General features: G+C 40.8%; 1 protein-coding gene across 1 annotated transcript in view; it reads left to right on the top strand.

Annotated features, from left to right (window-relative positions):
- The window catches only part of LOC104964489 (disintegrin and metalloproteinase domain-containing protein 12-like), an 81,208-nt gene that overhangs the window by 33,561 nt on the left and 29,857 nt on the right, over window positions 1-17,790 (top strand). The window contains exons 7-13 of the mRNA XM_010793291.1: window positions 9,925-10,003; window positions 12,653-12,729; window positions 13,430-13,619; window positions 14,517-14,582; window positions 15,248-15,319; window positions 15,694-15,863; window positions 16,470-16,554. Of these exons, the coding sequence (XP_010791593.1) occupies window positions 9,925-10,003; window positions 12,653-12,729; window positions 13,430-13,619; window positions 14,517-14,582; window positions 15,248-15,319; window positions 15,694-15,863; window positions 16,470-16,554 (739 nt within the window). The remainder of the gene's footprint in view (window positions 1-9,924; window positions 10,004-12,652; window positions 12,730-13,429; window positions 13,620-14,516; window positions 14,583-15,247; window positions 15,320-15,693; window positions 15,864-16,469; window positions 16,555-17,790) is intronic.

The raw sequence follows: 17,790 nt of genomic DNA, 5'->3' as shown, positions 1-17,790 counted from the left end.
CAGAGAAACTCCCTCCGGAGGGAACTTTGGGATTTTAGCCTTTGCAGACTGTAAAATTGTAGTTAGAGTACACCAGATAAACTCAAGTATTCTCCAATATTTATAACAATTATGCAATAAGACGTTTGGNTTTTTGATTTATTTTTGATTAGATCATAAAGAGTTGGAATGATATGATGATTCATACTCATGTACAGTAGGTGGCGGTATGCACCTTCTAAGTTGTTTGCAATCCGCCAAAAACAAGAGAGAGAAGGAGAAGAGTTGTATCTCTTAGAGCAGTGGTCACCAACCTTTTTAAGCCCAAGATCACCGACCTCGGCCTAGGTGAAAGGCGAGATCTACCTATTGCAGAATTAAGTGAAAAAGACGGCCCATACAATGCTTCCAATTTGAGCCCTTTTATATTGGCTAATTGCATCTGAATTACTGTTACAATGAAGGCTCCATATTCAGCTCACGGCATATAGGCAGGGGTAAAGTGCTATTGGGGGGCGGACCTCACCTCACCTCCTCAAGGGGGGTCCGGGGGGATGCTCCCCCGGGAAGATTTTTTTTTAAATATTGAAGTTGAAAGCATCAATTTGGTGCACTTTGAGAGCAACATGAAGAGATCTATGGATTCATCTCTCAGCACCCATATGAGACAGAACTGTAAACAGATTTTCTTTTTCTTTATGGATATTTTACAAATCACATTAAACTGTATTCTTGTTTTACTGCCATATAGTAGGCTATTTCATACCGGTCTTTCATTTATTCTCTTATTGTTTGTATAACTATAATGATCATATCAAGGTGTGCAGCGGAAATAATCTTTTTAATAATTTGTGACAAAACTGTTCTAAACACTCAGAGTCCTTTAGCTCACCTGAGCCCTTCAGTCTGACAGGAGAGGACTCTCCTCCAGCTTGTTGTGGAGAACAGCTACTTATGTCCGTTAGTGCAGCTAGCTAACCAGATGCTAACATCACGGTCCCCGCTAGCACCGGTCCCTCTCTCTCCCTCACTCCCTCTCTCCCTCCTCCCTCTCTATCACACTAAATGCGCTATCGCCACACACACACAGAGCCGAGCTTGAATGACACAAGCACAAGTGTATTTCCATGCAACTCTCTGATTGGTCTGGTGTGTTGCCTCTGTTGCGTTCACTGAACACGGGAAATTACAGTCCTGCCGTTGTCTCTTGTGCCATGATGAGGTTCACGTAAAGCACGGTTAATGTATTATATTATTGAGGTGTCTCAAATATACGTCAATGAAGTGGCACCTGCTAACGGGGTGGTGGATGATAGGTTTACATCTAAAAACGTATTTTTCAAACATTATTATTTTAATTGTATTTTTCTTTCTTTTGTTACTTTTTTTTTAACGGTCCGCGATCTACCCGCACCACACTCGCGATCGACTGGTTGGCGACCACTGTTGTAGACATAAGTTACAGAGGACTAAAACGGCACACTTATCTTCTCCAAAGAAAAATGATATGGAAGCTTGTGCTGAGGAGGCAGGGAACGGACACAACATCATCAATTGTAGAATAAAATGACATATTTTCAGTTGTTATTAGTTATTATCAGTTGAACTGCTCAAAAGAAATTGAAAACATGTACAGTATAAGAAAAATATTTCCAATGCAGGAGGAGGTTGAGTTTGGACTTAGACTCTTCCTCAGTGAGAAATCAGTACAAGATGTTTTCGTCTTGCAACCGTTTGCTTCGTTCCCGCAATAGATTGTCATAATCATATTTTTCTAACAGCTCCCCATATAAAGTAGTTTACGGTTCACTGCTTGTTTGTTGTGGTCTTTCTGCCTCCAGGCATTTTGAGTTTGTACCATCGCCATCCGGGTGCCCAGAAATATTCCGTGCTGCTTTGTTAGGCTAATAAAGAATTCATACACTCCTTGAGCCACACTTTCACATTTCATAACGCTCTAATGTTTAGCTGTGAAAGCTTGGAGCAGTCATTACCACAAACGGCCTCAGTGGTGCAATATGAGAGAGGACTCAGCTGCCAGCGGCTCAGTCTGTACGAAGTGGGCAGGTGGAGCCCGTTTTACCGCAGCTGACCGAACCCAGAGAGAAGACGTTTGGCCTGGATTCATGTGCAGGGTTCACTCTGACTGTACTGTTGATGAGAGCATGTTCCCCATCCCTAAAACTGTTTCCTTTAAAGGGTGCAGGGGGATTATGACATCATTCTCTTTGTACAGTTACAAGGAAAGATATGTTAAGTGCGGGAATTTATTGGATAATATATTCCGGACGTGTAGGCCAGCAGCTATGAAACAGTTCATTCTTTAACAGCCAGGCAGTACCTCACTGCTGTTAGCCGTTTACTTCACAACTAAGGGATATAATACCTAGGAATCTGCGTCAGTACAAATCGCAATACCTCACAGCCATCATGTGCTTTCATTAGAAGTTAGGTTTGTGGCTCGACAACACAGCGTTTTTAATCCGTGTATTGCACCTGCAGCCCAGAGTTTTACCCTGTTTCTGTTATCAATTCGGGAATTTTGAATAGGACTATGGTAATAAAAAACACTACCATTAAAATGTAATGGGTGGTAAAAAGAAGAAATATCTGGAAGCATAAAAGATAATGTGACCATCACCCTAAAAGAAAAGAAAACAGCAGTTATCTGTAAGTTTTTAATACTATTGTCGATACAAAAGTTTTCTATGGTTAGGGGCTCAAACAATATGAAAGAATCCAATACAATGACATAAAAACACACACGTTACATTGACCTTAAGGCACTTATCTTTTGAAGTTATACGGTCACCTCTCACTTTGCGCAGTAAAGTGATCAGGAGAGTGGTGCTATCCAATATGGCGACCCGCAGTACATCAGTGTCCTCCTGGTAGAGGGATGCTGTTTTTACCCCAAACACACACTGACCATCAGAAGCCTCCTATCCCCCGAGGAAAACATCCTATAACCTCACTGTCACTTGCTATCATTTCTCCTTATTACTTTCAGTCACTACCCATTCATCATCTTTCATGGGACCCACAGTCTTCACAGAAAACAGGTCAAGCAGTCATGAAGCAGATCATATGGTCAGTGATGGAGCCAAAGCAGAAAAGTCTTCTGAATTTGTCATCAGGCATTTGTGTTTTCACATGAATGCCTGGGCTTTTGTTAATTTCAGATAGTGTTTTCGAGAGAGAGACGGCCTCCTCTGACTGTATCACTATACCATGATTCATCATTTACTCCTGCTTTCTAGTGCAGAGAGCCTTTTTCCCTCTCTGCCGTCTGTTTTACTGATGTGATGACTTCACTCGCCCTGGGCTCCACATCACATACTGAGCTGTGAAGCCCGAGGTGAGGGACACAGACGGAGAATGTTGTTTGAATGAGTGTACTCTCTTGGCGATGGAATAGCACAAAAAAAAAGCCATGTTTCGTTTGGACCTGAACCGAATGTCAACTACAAAGTTGCGTGTAAGTTGTTGGCCTGTAAACTCATACGTTGAGTCATTGGTACATATGTATCTGCAGGGTTATTATGTGTCTTTAATAACAAAACAAAAATGTGTAAACAACATTTGTTGTTGTTTTTCTGTCTCATGTTCCAGTCAGATTAGTTTTGGGATAAGCCATCTGGGCCTTTGTGAACTTACAGCAGACTGTTTTATAGTTGCCACGCTGCTCTCTCTGTGAATATTAACAAAGCAAAGATGGACCTTGACTCATTTAGGGGCCATCTTTGCTTTGGCCAGTCAATATTTAAATAGGCTCTGCCGATCAGCCTGTCTGTTTGATATTGGTGCGCTGCCTGCTGGAGGGTTTATATTGGATTATCTCTGCTCATTATTCTGACTTCGCAGCCCCACTAGCAGCAGAACTCAAACACAGTTGGTGTGTCACCACGATCGATCAAAGTGAGGAACCTTAAGAAATAAAGCGTAGATAAACATGACATGACAGAGGAGGTAACCTTATGACTTTGGTGACCCACAGTCTTTTCCTTTGTGCCACCATTAGGTTAGCATATCTATTATAAGAAATATGTCACAACTTTAGTATTATCATAAAACTTGGGTCAGGAAATGGGCCAGGGACTTCTTCTACCGACTGCGACACAAAACTACATTCTCAACTTTTACACTCAAAAGTATATCTACATATTTACGAGTTACTTTTGCAAATCCCAATGATCTACTCTCACATTGGCATGCATTAGATCCACTGTAATCATTTATTATCAAATGAATACATGAACATGCTTCACTTTTGAAGCAGGTTGCCTGTTATCCTTTATTTCCTCTCTGTGATGAAGAACACCTTGGAGCAAATGCCAGAATTGTAGTTTTCTCTAAAAACACAACTATGGCTTGTTTGTATACGACATGTCAAATAAATGGTTGCACACAAAGGCCAAAATGCCTTCTATGGTAGTCATTGGTTGCTGACTAGTAGTGTAGCATTAAAAATGCATAAAACACACCATGGCTACGTTTCATCCCTTCCAGTCAACGTGATGGAGACAAATAAGGGCAAAAAAACATCATCGATCTTTTATTACTGAAAATGTAGCTCTACTAAAACCCCCGAATCTATCAGCACGTCGTTCACCTTTCATATCGCTCCTCTCCTTGTGTGTGAGAGGCTAAGCCTGGTACTATGTGTCCCATGAGAGCAGAGAATATTAAGGACTGTATGAGATTGTACTATAGGTGCTCCTGATCAGTTTGTGGAGCTGCAAAATGTATATAGAGGAAACACAGCCCTGACGTCATAGAGCCACAAGCTGATTTAATTTTTACATGTTCCTTTTATATACAGTGGGGCAAAAAAATACTTAGTCAGCCACCAATTGTGCAAGTTCTCCCACTTAAAAAGATGAGAGGCCTGTAATTTTCATCATAGCAACTCAGCATTCTTTCTCCTCCAAACACGTCTAGTTGAGTTTTTACCAAAAAGTTCTATTTTGGTTTCATCTGACCATATGGCATTCTCCCAATCCTCTTCTGGATCATCTAAATGCTCTCTAGCAAACTTCAGACGGGCCTGGACATGTACTGGCTTAAGCAGGGGGACACGTCTGGCACTGCAGGATTTGAGTCCCTGGCGGCGTAGTGTGTTACTGATGGTAGCCTTTGTTACTTTGGTCCCAGCTCTATGCAGGTCATTGACTGGGTCCTCCCGTGTGGTTCTGGGATTTTTGCTCACCGTTCTTGTGATCATTTTGACCCCACGGGGTGAGATCTTGCGTGGAGCCCCAGATCGAGGGAGATTATCAGTGGTCTTGTATGTCTTCCATTTTCTAATAATTGCTCCCACAGTTGATTTCTTCACACCAAGCTGCTTACCTATTGCAGATTCAGTCTTCCCAGCCTGGTGCAGGTCTACAATTTTGTTTCTGGTGTCCTTTCACAGCTCTTTGGTCTTGGCCATAGTGGAGTTTGGAGTGTGACTGTTTAAGGTTGTGGACAGGTGTCTTTTATACTGATAACGAGTTCAAACAGGTGCCATTAATACAGTTAACAAGTGGAGGACATAGGAGGCTCTTAAAGAAGAAGTAACAGGTCTGTGAGAGCCAGAAATCTTGTTTCTCTGTAGGTGACCAAATACTTATTTTCCACCATAATTTGCAAATAAAGTCTTTAAAAATCAGACAACGTGATTTTCTGGATTTTTTTTCTCATTTTGTCTCTCATAGTTGAGGTATACCTAGGATGAACATTACAGGCCTCTCTCATCTTTTTAAGTGGGAGAACTTGCACAATTGGTGGCTGACTAAATACTTTTTTGCCCCACTGTATATATATATCTACATCTGCCTGATGGATTAGCACAAACTTTAGCTCGGACAGTCATTGTTCCCAAATGGATGATTCCTTATGACTTGGTGCCCCCGTGACTTCTCCACTTTTTTGGTTCACCGTAAAATGGCTCCAGAGCAAAAATATGGACCACATAGAATTGTTTCCATACAGGATGAATTATATAATCACTTTTTGTGTTTACCATCATCCCATATTTCTATTGGTATAACCTAGTAACCTAGTTCAACACTGATTAAGGACACAACTATACTGAGAAGCCGGTTACCAAACTGATAATATAGATCAAGTGATCAAATGAACTTTTATGGTTTACTGTATTTCACAAGCTACAGTTATGTGGTTGTTAGCGTGTACGTGAGTAATCCTTCTCAAAGCCAAAGAAGGCACTTCTCATATTTTGCAGTTCAGGGGATTTTTCTGTTTTTCTCTCTCCTCTCCCCCCATTCTCATCTCCCTGGTTTTCTCTGACTTCGCTGGCTTTTACACTCCAGTGCCCCCGCCTCAGCCAAGTCTAAGCTGAAGGGACATTGAGCTGTATGTAAATCAATTTGGAACGCCAGCCGTATGAGGAAATAGAATTAGACTTGTCAACCACACCTCTTTAATTCCTCCTCTCTTCTTCTTCATCTCTCTCTCCTTCTGTAGTCGTGTGCTCCTTTTCAATTAGGCATACTGTACCATAAGACGCAGCTATAGGAAGGCTTAGGGTTAGGCTGGTGGGGGGAGAGGGGATTAAAAGAAATCACTGAAGTTAGCACTCTTCAAAGGAAGCAGAGAGAGTGCAAGAGCCATATTTCTCTCAAATGGCTCCTTGCTCAAGGGGCTTTGTGTAATGGTGAATTATTACATGAGGCATGGAGTCACATATGTAAATGAAGCTCGGTTGTTTAAATTTGCTCCGAAACTTGTACTCTATGCGCGCCACAGAAAGGAATGATTTTAAAAACACTGATTTGTGTAAACAGCGTGTGACGCATGCAGTTTGGGCTCCCATCTATTATGTCATTGGAGCAAGGCTGATTTGTTCTTCTTTTTATATAAAACTCACCCAAAAACATGTTTGGTTGAACAACAACAACAACAGTTCTATCTGCCGTATTTCAGATTGGACAGAATGTCATATCAAGGAAAGGGATGTTGTACGGCACACAGTAATGAGTTTTTCTGCTCTGTCCTTGTCTGTATGGTCTCAGAGTTTTGCTAGTCATATCTCTGGAAGCCATTCATTGATTGTTGTGTCAGACGTACTGTTTGTCATCAACCCACTGAAGTCAAGAGATAGAAAGGGAACAGGGACATATGTTCATCTGAGTTATCAGGGATTGAAAAGGTGGACAAGAATCCTTAATATCTTTTTGAACGGCTTTAGTAGTAACAGCTTAATAATAGGCTTAGTCACACTGGTAATTAAGTTTAAACACTTAGTGTAGTTAACATACTGGGCTCTAAAGCAATGCGTTGGAAGCCATTCATCAGGCGTTTAAAAACAATCAATAATTGAAGCTGTAAACTATTTTTCAGAGAAATTCAATTAATTCTTCAGAGCAGTTTGTAAGATGCTAAATAAAAGAGATGGGAGATTATTTTCTCACACAAATAACAGAGTTTTCTTTCCCCCAGAGCCGCTATTAAAGAGACCCTCATTCATCACAATTAACCTGGGCGGCTATTTGTGAATCGTTAATTAGTTGTTAGACTGTGTCTAATGACTCGCAACACACACTTAGGAGCATTGAATCAATGGTTATTGACTCAAGCAATTATAGTACGGTAGATTGATATATCATTTTTGTTAAATGAATACAAAATATGAAGTTAGAACAGTACATTTTACAACACACATTATAAAACATGATGCAACTTATTCAACAAATGCAGTTGTTCAATAAATGGACAGTTTGAGGTTGAGACCATCATCATCAACACCACATGACTATTGTCTTCAGCACATCCTTCAGCATCTCTGCAATCCTGTTTCAGAATGCATATCGCCTCCTGTCTTTAGAACAAATACTTAAGGACCATTTGAAAACAGGACTTGGAGAATGCTTAGGGGATTTTCATAACAATACTCACTGCCGCTCTCTATCTAAATTGCATTTGATTGGCTGCATGTTTCTCGAGACAAAACCAGGCATGCAGCTGTGTAATTGTTGCTAAGAAGGCAGGTGCAATCACACAGAAGTATCATGCTATTCAGAGAGAAATGGCATCCTCGCTTTCCTCCATTTTGGGGGTTTAGTGGCAGAACACGAGCAACACTTGGGTGAGCATGACATTCTCCATCTTCTCTCAACGCAAATGTCAAATCTTGTTTTGAATACACATATGCCCAGGAGACAGTATTGAATACACATATGCCCAGGAGTATGTTTATTAAAGGTTTGTAGTCCGTCCAACAGCTCAGATTACATTTCATATACTGGGTCAGTGAAAAAGCGGCAGATATTTGAGAAGCAAGGGCATTTGATCACCAGCAGGGTCATGTTCAGCTGTTTAGGATGCAAGGAGCTGAAAGGTAACCAGCAAGGTTGAAGGAAACTCTTTTCAAACACACAGTAAACATTGATGGCCTCATAAACGATGTCCTCTTGCCAAGCAGTTGATTAGAAGCAGATTTCATCGTGTAAAACCTGCAGCTTTACTACAGTATGTGTCGTAGTATCAAAGCCACGCTGCCCTAAGCTGGCTCTACCAAACATGCCTCCAAAGTACAGCATGTGAGCTTTTTCTGGGAATTACCACAAATCCTATCTTTACGGCCAACACATCCTGTATTAGAGCATTTTGAATTGATCCTCTTTTCAACCAAACATCATTGTGTTGTGTAGTTGTTTTATGGAAGTAGCAGTCCACCTTTGCAAGTCAACATAAAGAAACATATTTAGGGATTTTCATTAAGCACACACCACCCACTCATGTGTCATCCATTTATAATGAGACATGCTGGCCTCTTTAAAGTGATTACTGGCCTGTGGCTTATCAGATTTGTTTTAGAGCTTGGTAATGGTGTGATAAGGCACATTAAAGCGATAATAAGTATTTAATTAAGTTAAATGTGTTCAGGCTCGGGCCATCGAGGATTAATTCTTTTTTAAACAGCTCATAAAAAATGTGAATGTACAGACCTATGTATAAAATAAGTCCTGAAGTATGCAAAAAAGTATATTATTGGCTTTATCCGATCCCAACTAATTCAGTTTGTTGGTCCATGCAAGCTGTGTGGGATGGCAGGGCGTTGTGGGATATGAAGGAACTCCGCTGTGAACTGGACACACAGTGTGTTCCAGTTTGTATATCTTCTTCTTTCTTCATGAATCCCATGTTTTCTGCAGGAAAAAGTCAAGTTGACTTTTTGTTTTTGTATCTTTTGTTGCATTAAATTCACCTTTGGTCCATAATGCGTTTAGTTTTTTTAAATCTGGAAATAAATCAAGTCACTCACAGACTTAATGTCACTTTCCTGCATGTTTTCACTTGCTATTAACTCTTTACCTGCTACTTTCCACTCTCTCTTTTTAAATTCTGCTACACACACACACACACACACACACACACACACACACACACACACACACACACACACACACACACACACACACACACACACACACACATCTTGAGATCATCCTTTCCTGGTGTCAGTGTGATTATGCAGCTGCATCAGATGGGTGTTCCTGATGCTCCTTTGCCAATGTTTGGGGTGGGGCTCACTGTGTCCATCTGCTCATGGCCCTAGGAGGAAAACCCCCACACACACACACACACACACACACACAGAGTTTAAAATATGCCCACAGACACATACGCACAGAAACACACATGAAGAAAATAATTATTTCAGCAGGGATTCCACCGAGTCATGCTGAATGCCAGGGGATTCAAGCACATACACATACAGATTGCCTAATACATTCTCAGAAATGAAAGTCTTTCCTAGCCTCAGAATACTGAGCACCTTATTCCACATTATCCCCTAAATCCTAACAAGCAACACTGAATCTACATACATCGTCAACCAAGGGTCGAGTTTTCTTAGGAGTCTTAAAATACAGATTATTTTTTTCAGTTGAAAAATTACCTGGTTGTCTGACATGTCTTTTTTTGCTCTCTTCTTAGGGGTCTATTTACAAGCCATTACACTGAGACACATTACCGGGAGGATGGAAGAGCAGTCACCGGTGCTCACAACTTCACGGTACGGTGGCCCTCCAGTGCTTCTGACTTTTATGGTTGAGTTGACGGTGCTCTGCAGGCATGCTGTAAAAACTGACCCTTAAAAGTGATCACATAGACAGATGGGTTTTTTAAATCATGGAATATAACTGTTACAAACGATAATCATCTCTGTACCTTTTGCATTAGTTAAAACATCTAATTCAGGATTGAAAATAAATAGATTGTTTAAATATTATTTGTTTTGTATGTATTCAAAAGGACATCAATGATGTGGCTTACATGATGATAAGCTGTGTGTTATGCTGGTTGTTCGTTAGCCATCAGGATGTTATTATTGAATCCCCTTTCAGCAGCTGACATATTCCTGAGTCCTTTCTTACTTTCTATTCCATACTTTTGGACATTTAGGAGAGCCTGATGTTCCTTTTAAACTCTAAGTATGTATCAAGGACACTCACTGTGGCAGAATCGATTCTTCATTATATGAATAAGGTCTTTTCCCTCCACAAGTTGAAGTAGAAATAAGATGTCCCTGCATGACAACAAAAGGACATTTTAGCAGCCATTATGGAGGAAAGAAAGCCTTTGTGTCTTCTTCATAAACCAGGGATTGGTGACTTGAAATCATTCCCTCCTCTTTTTTAACAAAGTTTACAGTCTCTCTTGGATGAATAATATTTGGTAATAAAAAAATAACTGACAAGTCTATTTCCTGCAAAGTAATTCAGTGTTTTCCACTCTCTCTCTCTCACCTTTAATTTTGAGTGGAAATATGTGACATCTATTGCATCAGCCTGTCAAGTACAGTACAAACACTGGTTTGTCTTTGATTAGCCTCGTGCGGCTGCACACTTTCAGGACCGGCTGTCACTAAATTCAGTCGTCAGCTTTGTGTTAATCAGGCGGCACTGAAAATAAGTGTATTGCATATTAACTCCATATAAAAGAAACAACAATAATTCATTGGAATATAACTGTGCAGCTCTTCTTTTAGAAAACATGTCAAAACACTTAATAAACCTAAAAATAGTTTTTTCTAACCTTAAAGCCACTCAAGATGAAAAAAAAACCTGGATATCTGGATTTTACAGCGTTAATAACCAAGATGTATTCCTTCTCTATTCTGCTTTAAAAGCTTTAGGAAATCAAAAAATGCTTATGTCTAAATATTTGTCTTTGAATGCATTTAGCTACTTTCAAAGTCACAGACACTGAGGATAGACTATCACTATCCCCGCCTGATGTTTCCTCTCTGGAAGGTGAACTAATCTAGGTCGAGCTACGCTGAAGAACAGAGTCTTTGTAGTTGCTCTATTTTTACACTTAATGTAATGCATCTTAATTTCATCACCACCTGACTCAGTACTGTACTTGACAAACAGAAATTGTAGGAAATTACAGTTTTATCCAAAAGCATTGCTCTAAAGTACCGCAATTTTCGGACTATAAGCCGCGCCTTTTTTCCCATTTTTCGACGCTGCGGCTTATATAACGGTGCGGCTAATCTATGGATTTTTACAGCTAACAGCCACTAGGGGACCTCCTAAATCTATGGATTTTACAGGTTACAGTCCACCACCTTTAACTCTATGGGCTCTATGGCCGGTCCGCGGACCCCCAACTTTAAGCGGCGGGCTCCAGAAGGAAAAGCTGGAGGCCGGAAAAGAGTGAGACAGGTAGCGCGCAAAAGTAAAAGTGGAACCGAGAGTGGTACGAGAGACAGAACGAGAGCAAGACAGACAGACATTACGAGAGCGAGACAGTTTGTCCCCGTACCACTGGTTGAAAACCACTGCTGTAGATCACTGCCGGTACGTGTGCTGGGAGCGCACCGTTTAAGTTTGAAAGTTGAAAAGTTTGTGTGTCTGAAACGCTTTGTGATACAGTACAGTTTACACAGCACAGTACATGTTCTGTAGCTACTATTGCACTAAATGGTAACACTTGAATACGTTATGCAAATATGCAACTGGTTTGTTGAAATGTTAATAAATGGGAGCTTCCTCAAACAGCCATCTCTTTCCCGACAATCCCCTCTGTGCACGAACCTTACATATGGTAATTAAACATTAAAACACCTGCGGCTTATAGTCCAGTGCGGCTTATATATGTACACATCATTCAATTTAGCTGCTGCGGCTTATATTCAGGTGCGCCTTATAGTCCGAAAATTAGGGTATTCCCTTGTTCAGTTAAATATAAGGGATGAGAAATGGTCAGGGTAGTGAGTACTAGTGACAGCTGATATAAGAAGGCTGGAGAGCTGCGAGACAGTAAATGGAGGTCTGTCTTCCCTCTTAAAGAGAGTCACTTCCTCTGCTCTCCTTGTGCTCAGACAACAGTGTTTCACGGTGTCTGAGGAGTAGCCTTAAATGTCCCCATTTCCTTCCACAAGACCACTCTGGTGGAATAATGAAGACAAAACAATTCCCACTTTACTGTCACTTCCCATCCGTGTCAGTTCTGCTGCTTTTCTATTCAACTGTGTTGGTTGCATTTATTTAAAAATGTACGGGAAGAGACAGGAGAACAGACTGAAACAAACTGCTTTTTTATAATACTGTAAATCATTAATTACGTTATCCAGTGGTTGGAGCCTTCTTTCGATAAAAGGATGTCATCCACATCATGTAAACCCTTTTAAATAAATAATTTCTGACTGTTTTAGAATAACTGCTACTACCATGGGGAAGTGCAGACGCATCCAAACTCTGATGTCACCCTCAGCACCTGCTCAGGCCTTCGGTAAGAAACATAACCGTCATTTTGTATTCACGGAGCATCTCAACATTGCCCTTTAAGTGCTATTTGCCACTGCAATGTTTATATTTACTGAAGTCACTCGGCACATTAGCACATCACTCTTAAGCCCCTTAAGCGCGCTGTCAGTAAGTTTGTGTGTGACCCGCAGGAACGGGAGAAAATGTCACACCTCATTGTCTTTGTCCACAGAGGCTCTCAGTAAATATCTGCACTCACTTTGGCAGTAATTGGCTTCCTGCTGTTGCTAATGACCGACAACGATTGGAATATTTGAGATTTGGCCATCAGCAGAAAGCTTTAAGACACACAATGTCATTTCCTGCATAATTAAACATTTGTGATAACGGTGAATGTTTATTTTGACATTTTGTCATGCAATTACAGCTAATGACAAAGAACATTAAAGGTACTAACACGTTATGATTATTATGGATCAGAGGTGCATTACCACATTAGAAGTTCTAATGGTAACAAAGCTCTGTGTTGCTTGGCCCCTTTGCCAAAAAAAAGAATAAATATTTTATAGTTTTGCTTCAGTAAAAGTGGGCCTGTAGAGAAAGAAAGTGCTACCTTAGTTGTAAGATTTTCCATCAGAGAGTGCCACAGTCAGTCAAAGTCTGCATGTGAGGGATTGCTTTCTGCTTTGATGCTCTGTTTTCATATTGCATTGCTGTCTCTGCAGGGGCTTCATCGCACTTGAAAACAAGACATTTATCATTGAGCCAAAGCCTGGACATGACAACGGTGCTCACTTCATCTACCGAGTGGAAGAGCTCGCACTGACCCAAGGAGCCTGCGGCCACGGCTTCAACATGTCCTCTGTTGCCCCTGAAAACCACATCAAAAGTCCCTTTCAATCCTTCCACACGAGGGTGAGACTAGTGTTATGTTTTTTTTTTATCACAACATTTGTATTGAAGCAACAGTTCAAAGCTATACCGTCATCAATTCAAGCTGATTTTTTGTCATATTTCATTGTCAAACATTTCTAAACGACAAGACTTACATTTACTTAATGAAAGATAAATGGGCGTTTGACCAAAGATCAGCAAACTGGCAAGCATAGCAGTTTGGATAAGTTCCCAGAGGGTGGGCTTTACACATTTTATCTGAGCTTAGAGCCCAAAGTCAAGAGCCCATGCAAGTTTGGCCAATGATTTTCACGAAGCAGGTGCAGCATCCATCTGCTACTATTCCTAGGCATCAAAAACCCAATGTAAGTCAGGAAGTGAAGCTTAACAACTTACAGTACCTAATTACCCCTGAGTGATATATAGCTGATGATGCCTATATATCATTCTGAGTGATATATAGGCATTGCAAATTTAAGAAAAGCATCAGCTCTAAAATAGATTAGTGAAGGTTATATATACCGTAATTCTTTTAGTGTCATATACTTTTTAAGAACTATGCAATGATAATACATAACATTTCTGAGCGGGTTGTTGCTACTTTTTGGGTAACTTTAACTTTTAACTTTTATTAAATACAATAGCTGATATCCCTCTAATATCTGTATGCAAAATGTAGCAACAACTAGCAGCCATTAGCTTAACTTAGCTAGCAGGAAGAATGGTAACGGGGGAAAAAACGTAAGGAAATGTATCTACTACCACCAGCTCATGGCTTGAGAGGGTTTATCGAAATCCTTTAAATGTAAACCCACAGGAAGTGCTACATAGTCAATTGTGCTTCTAATGTGTGCCACTGTTTCTTTTCTTAAAATGTCAAAACATTTCTAACCTGCAGCATCTCTGTTTTTACCTCAGCATAAAAGGCATACTCAGAAGACAACTAAGTACGTTGAGCTGATCATTGTTGCAGACAACAGAGAGGTAATGCGCCTATCTTTCCATATCCATTCACAAAAACAACCAAACACACAACCCTTCACGATTTAAGCAGAGAAAAGCAGGGTAAGCTGTAGAAACACTAGAGCAGCTCCCTTTGGGGCTGTGGAATTAGGTCAGTGTGGTCTCGTGGCAGAGGCTCAGTTTTGACAGGAAGTGCTGAAAGATTCCCCAGCAGACCAGACAGGAAACAGGAAAAAGCCTTGTGGATACAGAAGAGTCTCCCCTAAGCACTGACGAGCTCAATGTGGGGTTTCCTCCTGGGCAACACTCTGCCAACGCCTCTGACCTGAATGGAAAAAAAGGGATCAAGTAGGTTGTGTAGGTTGTCGGCTAAGATCTGAGTCCAGCACCAATGCAGGTGGAAACAGCAAGTCTGCATTTTGGATCAAAAGCTTTGCAGGCTGTCAGATCTGCCAATATACCTGCTCCCTGCGGCCGTGCCATTTGTCTCTCTAACACTGGGAGATTTTTCTAGATCCAGATGGTCACAGCTTGACAAGCTGCCTCACACTCAGAGAAACATATTTCCTTTTGCTGGTATTTGTTCAAGCTTTTTAGTTGTGAAAATTACTGTAATTACGGTATAATCCATGTTGCTTTCTTCTCAAATTCTCGCTAACACTGATTACATTTTATTTTGATTTCAGTTTCAGAAACAGGGGAGGGACGTTGAGAAGGTGAAACAAAGACTGGCAGAGATAGCCAATTACGTGGACAAGGTACAACATCCTCTTCCTTTTGCACAGGGGGGATAAATCCCTTTCTGAAATAGAAATACTGCTGGCAGAGGAGATTAATGGGATGACTGTGAGATATTAATGTTCCATTAAAACAGCTGCTTTTAGTCTGTATAAAATCTCTGCCATAGACGAATGGACTTACTGGAGAGAACATAGAGACATGGAAAAGATGTGCTCTGATCATTTGAAAAACATGAAAAGAAAAGCTTTCACTAATGCACACATTAGCGTATTATTCATTTATAGCAGCGAGATAGAGTAACCACGGTAACAGTGCCTCAAGCTCCTTTTTGAAAATCTAAGCTGTTAGCATCACCTGGCCTTATGTCCACACTGACTCTCCCTGCTAACAGTTCTACAGAGCCCTGAACATCCGGGTGGCCCTGGTGGGTCTGGAGGTGTGGAGTGACTCTGACAAATGTCCCGTCACCCAGGATCCCTTCAACACTCTGCACGAGTTCCTGGATTGGAGGAAAGTCAAACTGCTGCCCCAGAAACCTCACGACAACGCTCAGCTCATCAGGTGGATTTTTATTTCAAATGAAGAAATCAAAAACAAGAGACCGTATTGGTACAAACGAAAACAGATCCTTACCGGGCCATTAACTACAGATGTGCTTTTTCTTTACATTAGTGCAGACTATTTCCCAGAGGATAGCGTGGATTATTACACTGACAGCTAGTCACTCATTTATTTCACTGTTATGTAAATCACGTTTTTGAAAGTTCATTCTTGTAGCATTCTGGAAAGAATGTAGTTTATATGGATCCCTGTTAGCTGTCACCTGTTATCGTTGTTTTAAAACTATTGTATTGACAAACTAAGGCGATACACTACATCTGAACCTGAAAATTATTCTAATCATGATTGGAAAATCCGCTGTATTATTTAATTGACGCTTTGTGGGTAACAACATACTTGGATACAAAAATAATTAAAGATAGTGCATAACAAATACAAACATAAGATGCAAGATGCAAAAAATTGTACAAGGGAGACAATGTTGGAGGTCAAATGCAGAAATGCACAAAATGCAAACACTTAACAGCTTGTATATCCATAAAGACCTGAGCACTTTCCTCCTAATAAAATATTATCTCTTCTTTTTCCTACTTCTGTCGCTTGCAGCGGGGTTTACTTCCAGGGCACCACCATTGGCATGGCGCCCATCATGAGCATGTGCACGGCTGAGCAGTCTGGAGGCATTGTCATGGTGAGCATTAAACCTCCTTGCTGCTCCCACACTGCTCTTCCTCTGTGAAGCCAGATGTTATCAGAGTGGACATTGTTCCCATTCAGCACGCTAACACAATCCAGACATGATTTCCACAGAAAAGGTGTTCGTTGTTTGCTGGCAAGAAGACGTGATTTGAAACATTATGATATTTTTGTTGGCACTCTGTCAACATTCATGTCCTCATTTTTTACCACAAACACCCACGTGCACACAAAGGAATTGGACTGCAGATAGCACTCCCTTTTCAATGTCAGCTGAAGTCTTGCTATCATTCAATCAGGCTTCCCTGTGGCATCTTTAGGTAAATCAAATGTAACAACGTTTAAAGAGGCCTTATACATGTATGCCTTTTGGGGTTTTCCCTTGAAAAGGTTAAATCGCAAAGTTCCCTCCAGAGGACGTTTGGACTCCTTTGTTCTATAACACAATTACATAACTATGTAACACTAGAACTTCTATTGACTAGTGCTCCACCACATAATACGTGATAGGCTAAGGGGCGGGGCATCTCTAAGCGGTTGACCAATCACAACAGAGTTGGCCAGCTAACCAATCAGAGGAGACTGGGCTCTGGTTTCAGATCGAGGGTGAAAAGAGGTGCTGCAGCACAGGCCGTATGAGACAAATAAATAACTTTGTTTGAACATTAAAGCATGTGAACATGTCACAGTAGAGGCACAGAATACAAATATGAACTTGAAATCTAGCATAATACGGCCCAAAGCCACATACGCATTTTAATGAGAAGTGATAACTTGTTTATACCAGCTCTTAGTGCAGAGATTTGAATTGTATCTAAACACAAAGCTGTGCATAACCCGTGGTACACTAAATAATTGCACATAGTAAATTAGCTTGAGGAGCCTGTTGGGTTCCACTGCCTCCACTTGACACACATGCCAAATCACAAAGTGGAAATTAGCCCAATGCTATTACTCCCCAGCCCAGATGTGTTTCCCCCATTAATAGATATGTTTTCTGCTGGCCGTGGCTGCTCTAAGGCATCTCCAGATGTTTGTCTTCCCCATTACTTACACATGGCAGATGGTTTGGACAGAGATTAAAGGGCACTTTAACCAGTTAGAGGGCTTCCAGATGAGATGAACCATTTCTCCAACCATACACAACCATGTGTGTTAATCAGCCTCAAATCTTTTATTTGGCCCACATGTTTTCTCAGTTTAAACACCATAATGTGATTTATTGTTTTCC

This window comes from Notothenia coriiceps, unplaced genomic scaffold (genome assembly GCF_000735185.1).
Source record: "Notothenia coriiceps isolate Sejong01 unplaced genomic scaffold, NC01 NC01_scaffold00001919, whole genome shotgun sequence".
Lineage (NCBI taxonomy): Eukaryota > Metazoa > Chordata > Actinopteri > Perciformes > Nototheniidae > Notothenia > Notothenia coriiceps.
The sequence above is the reverse complement of the archived record's forward strand: the minus strand, read 5'-3'. Positions and strand labels throughout refer to the sequence as shown.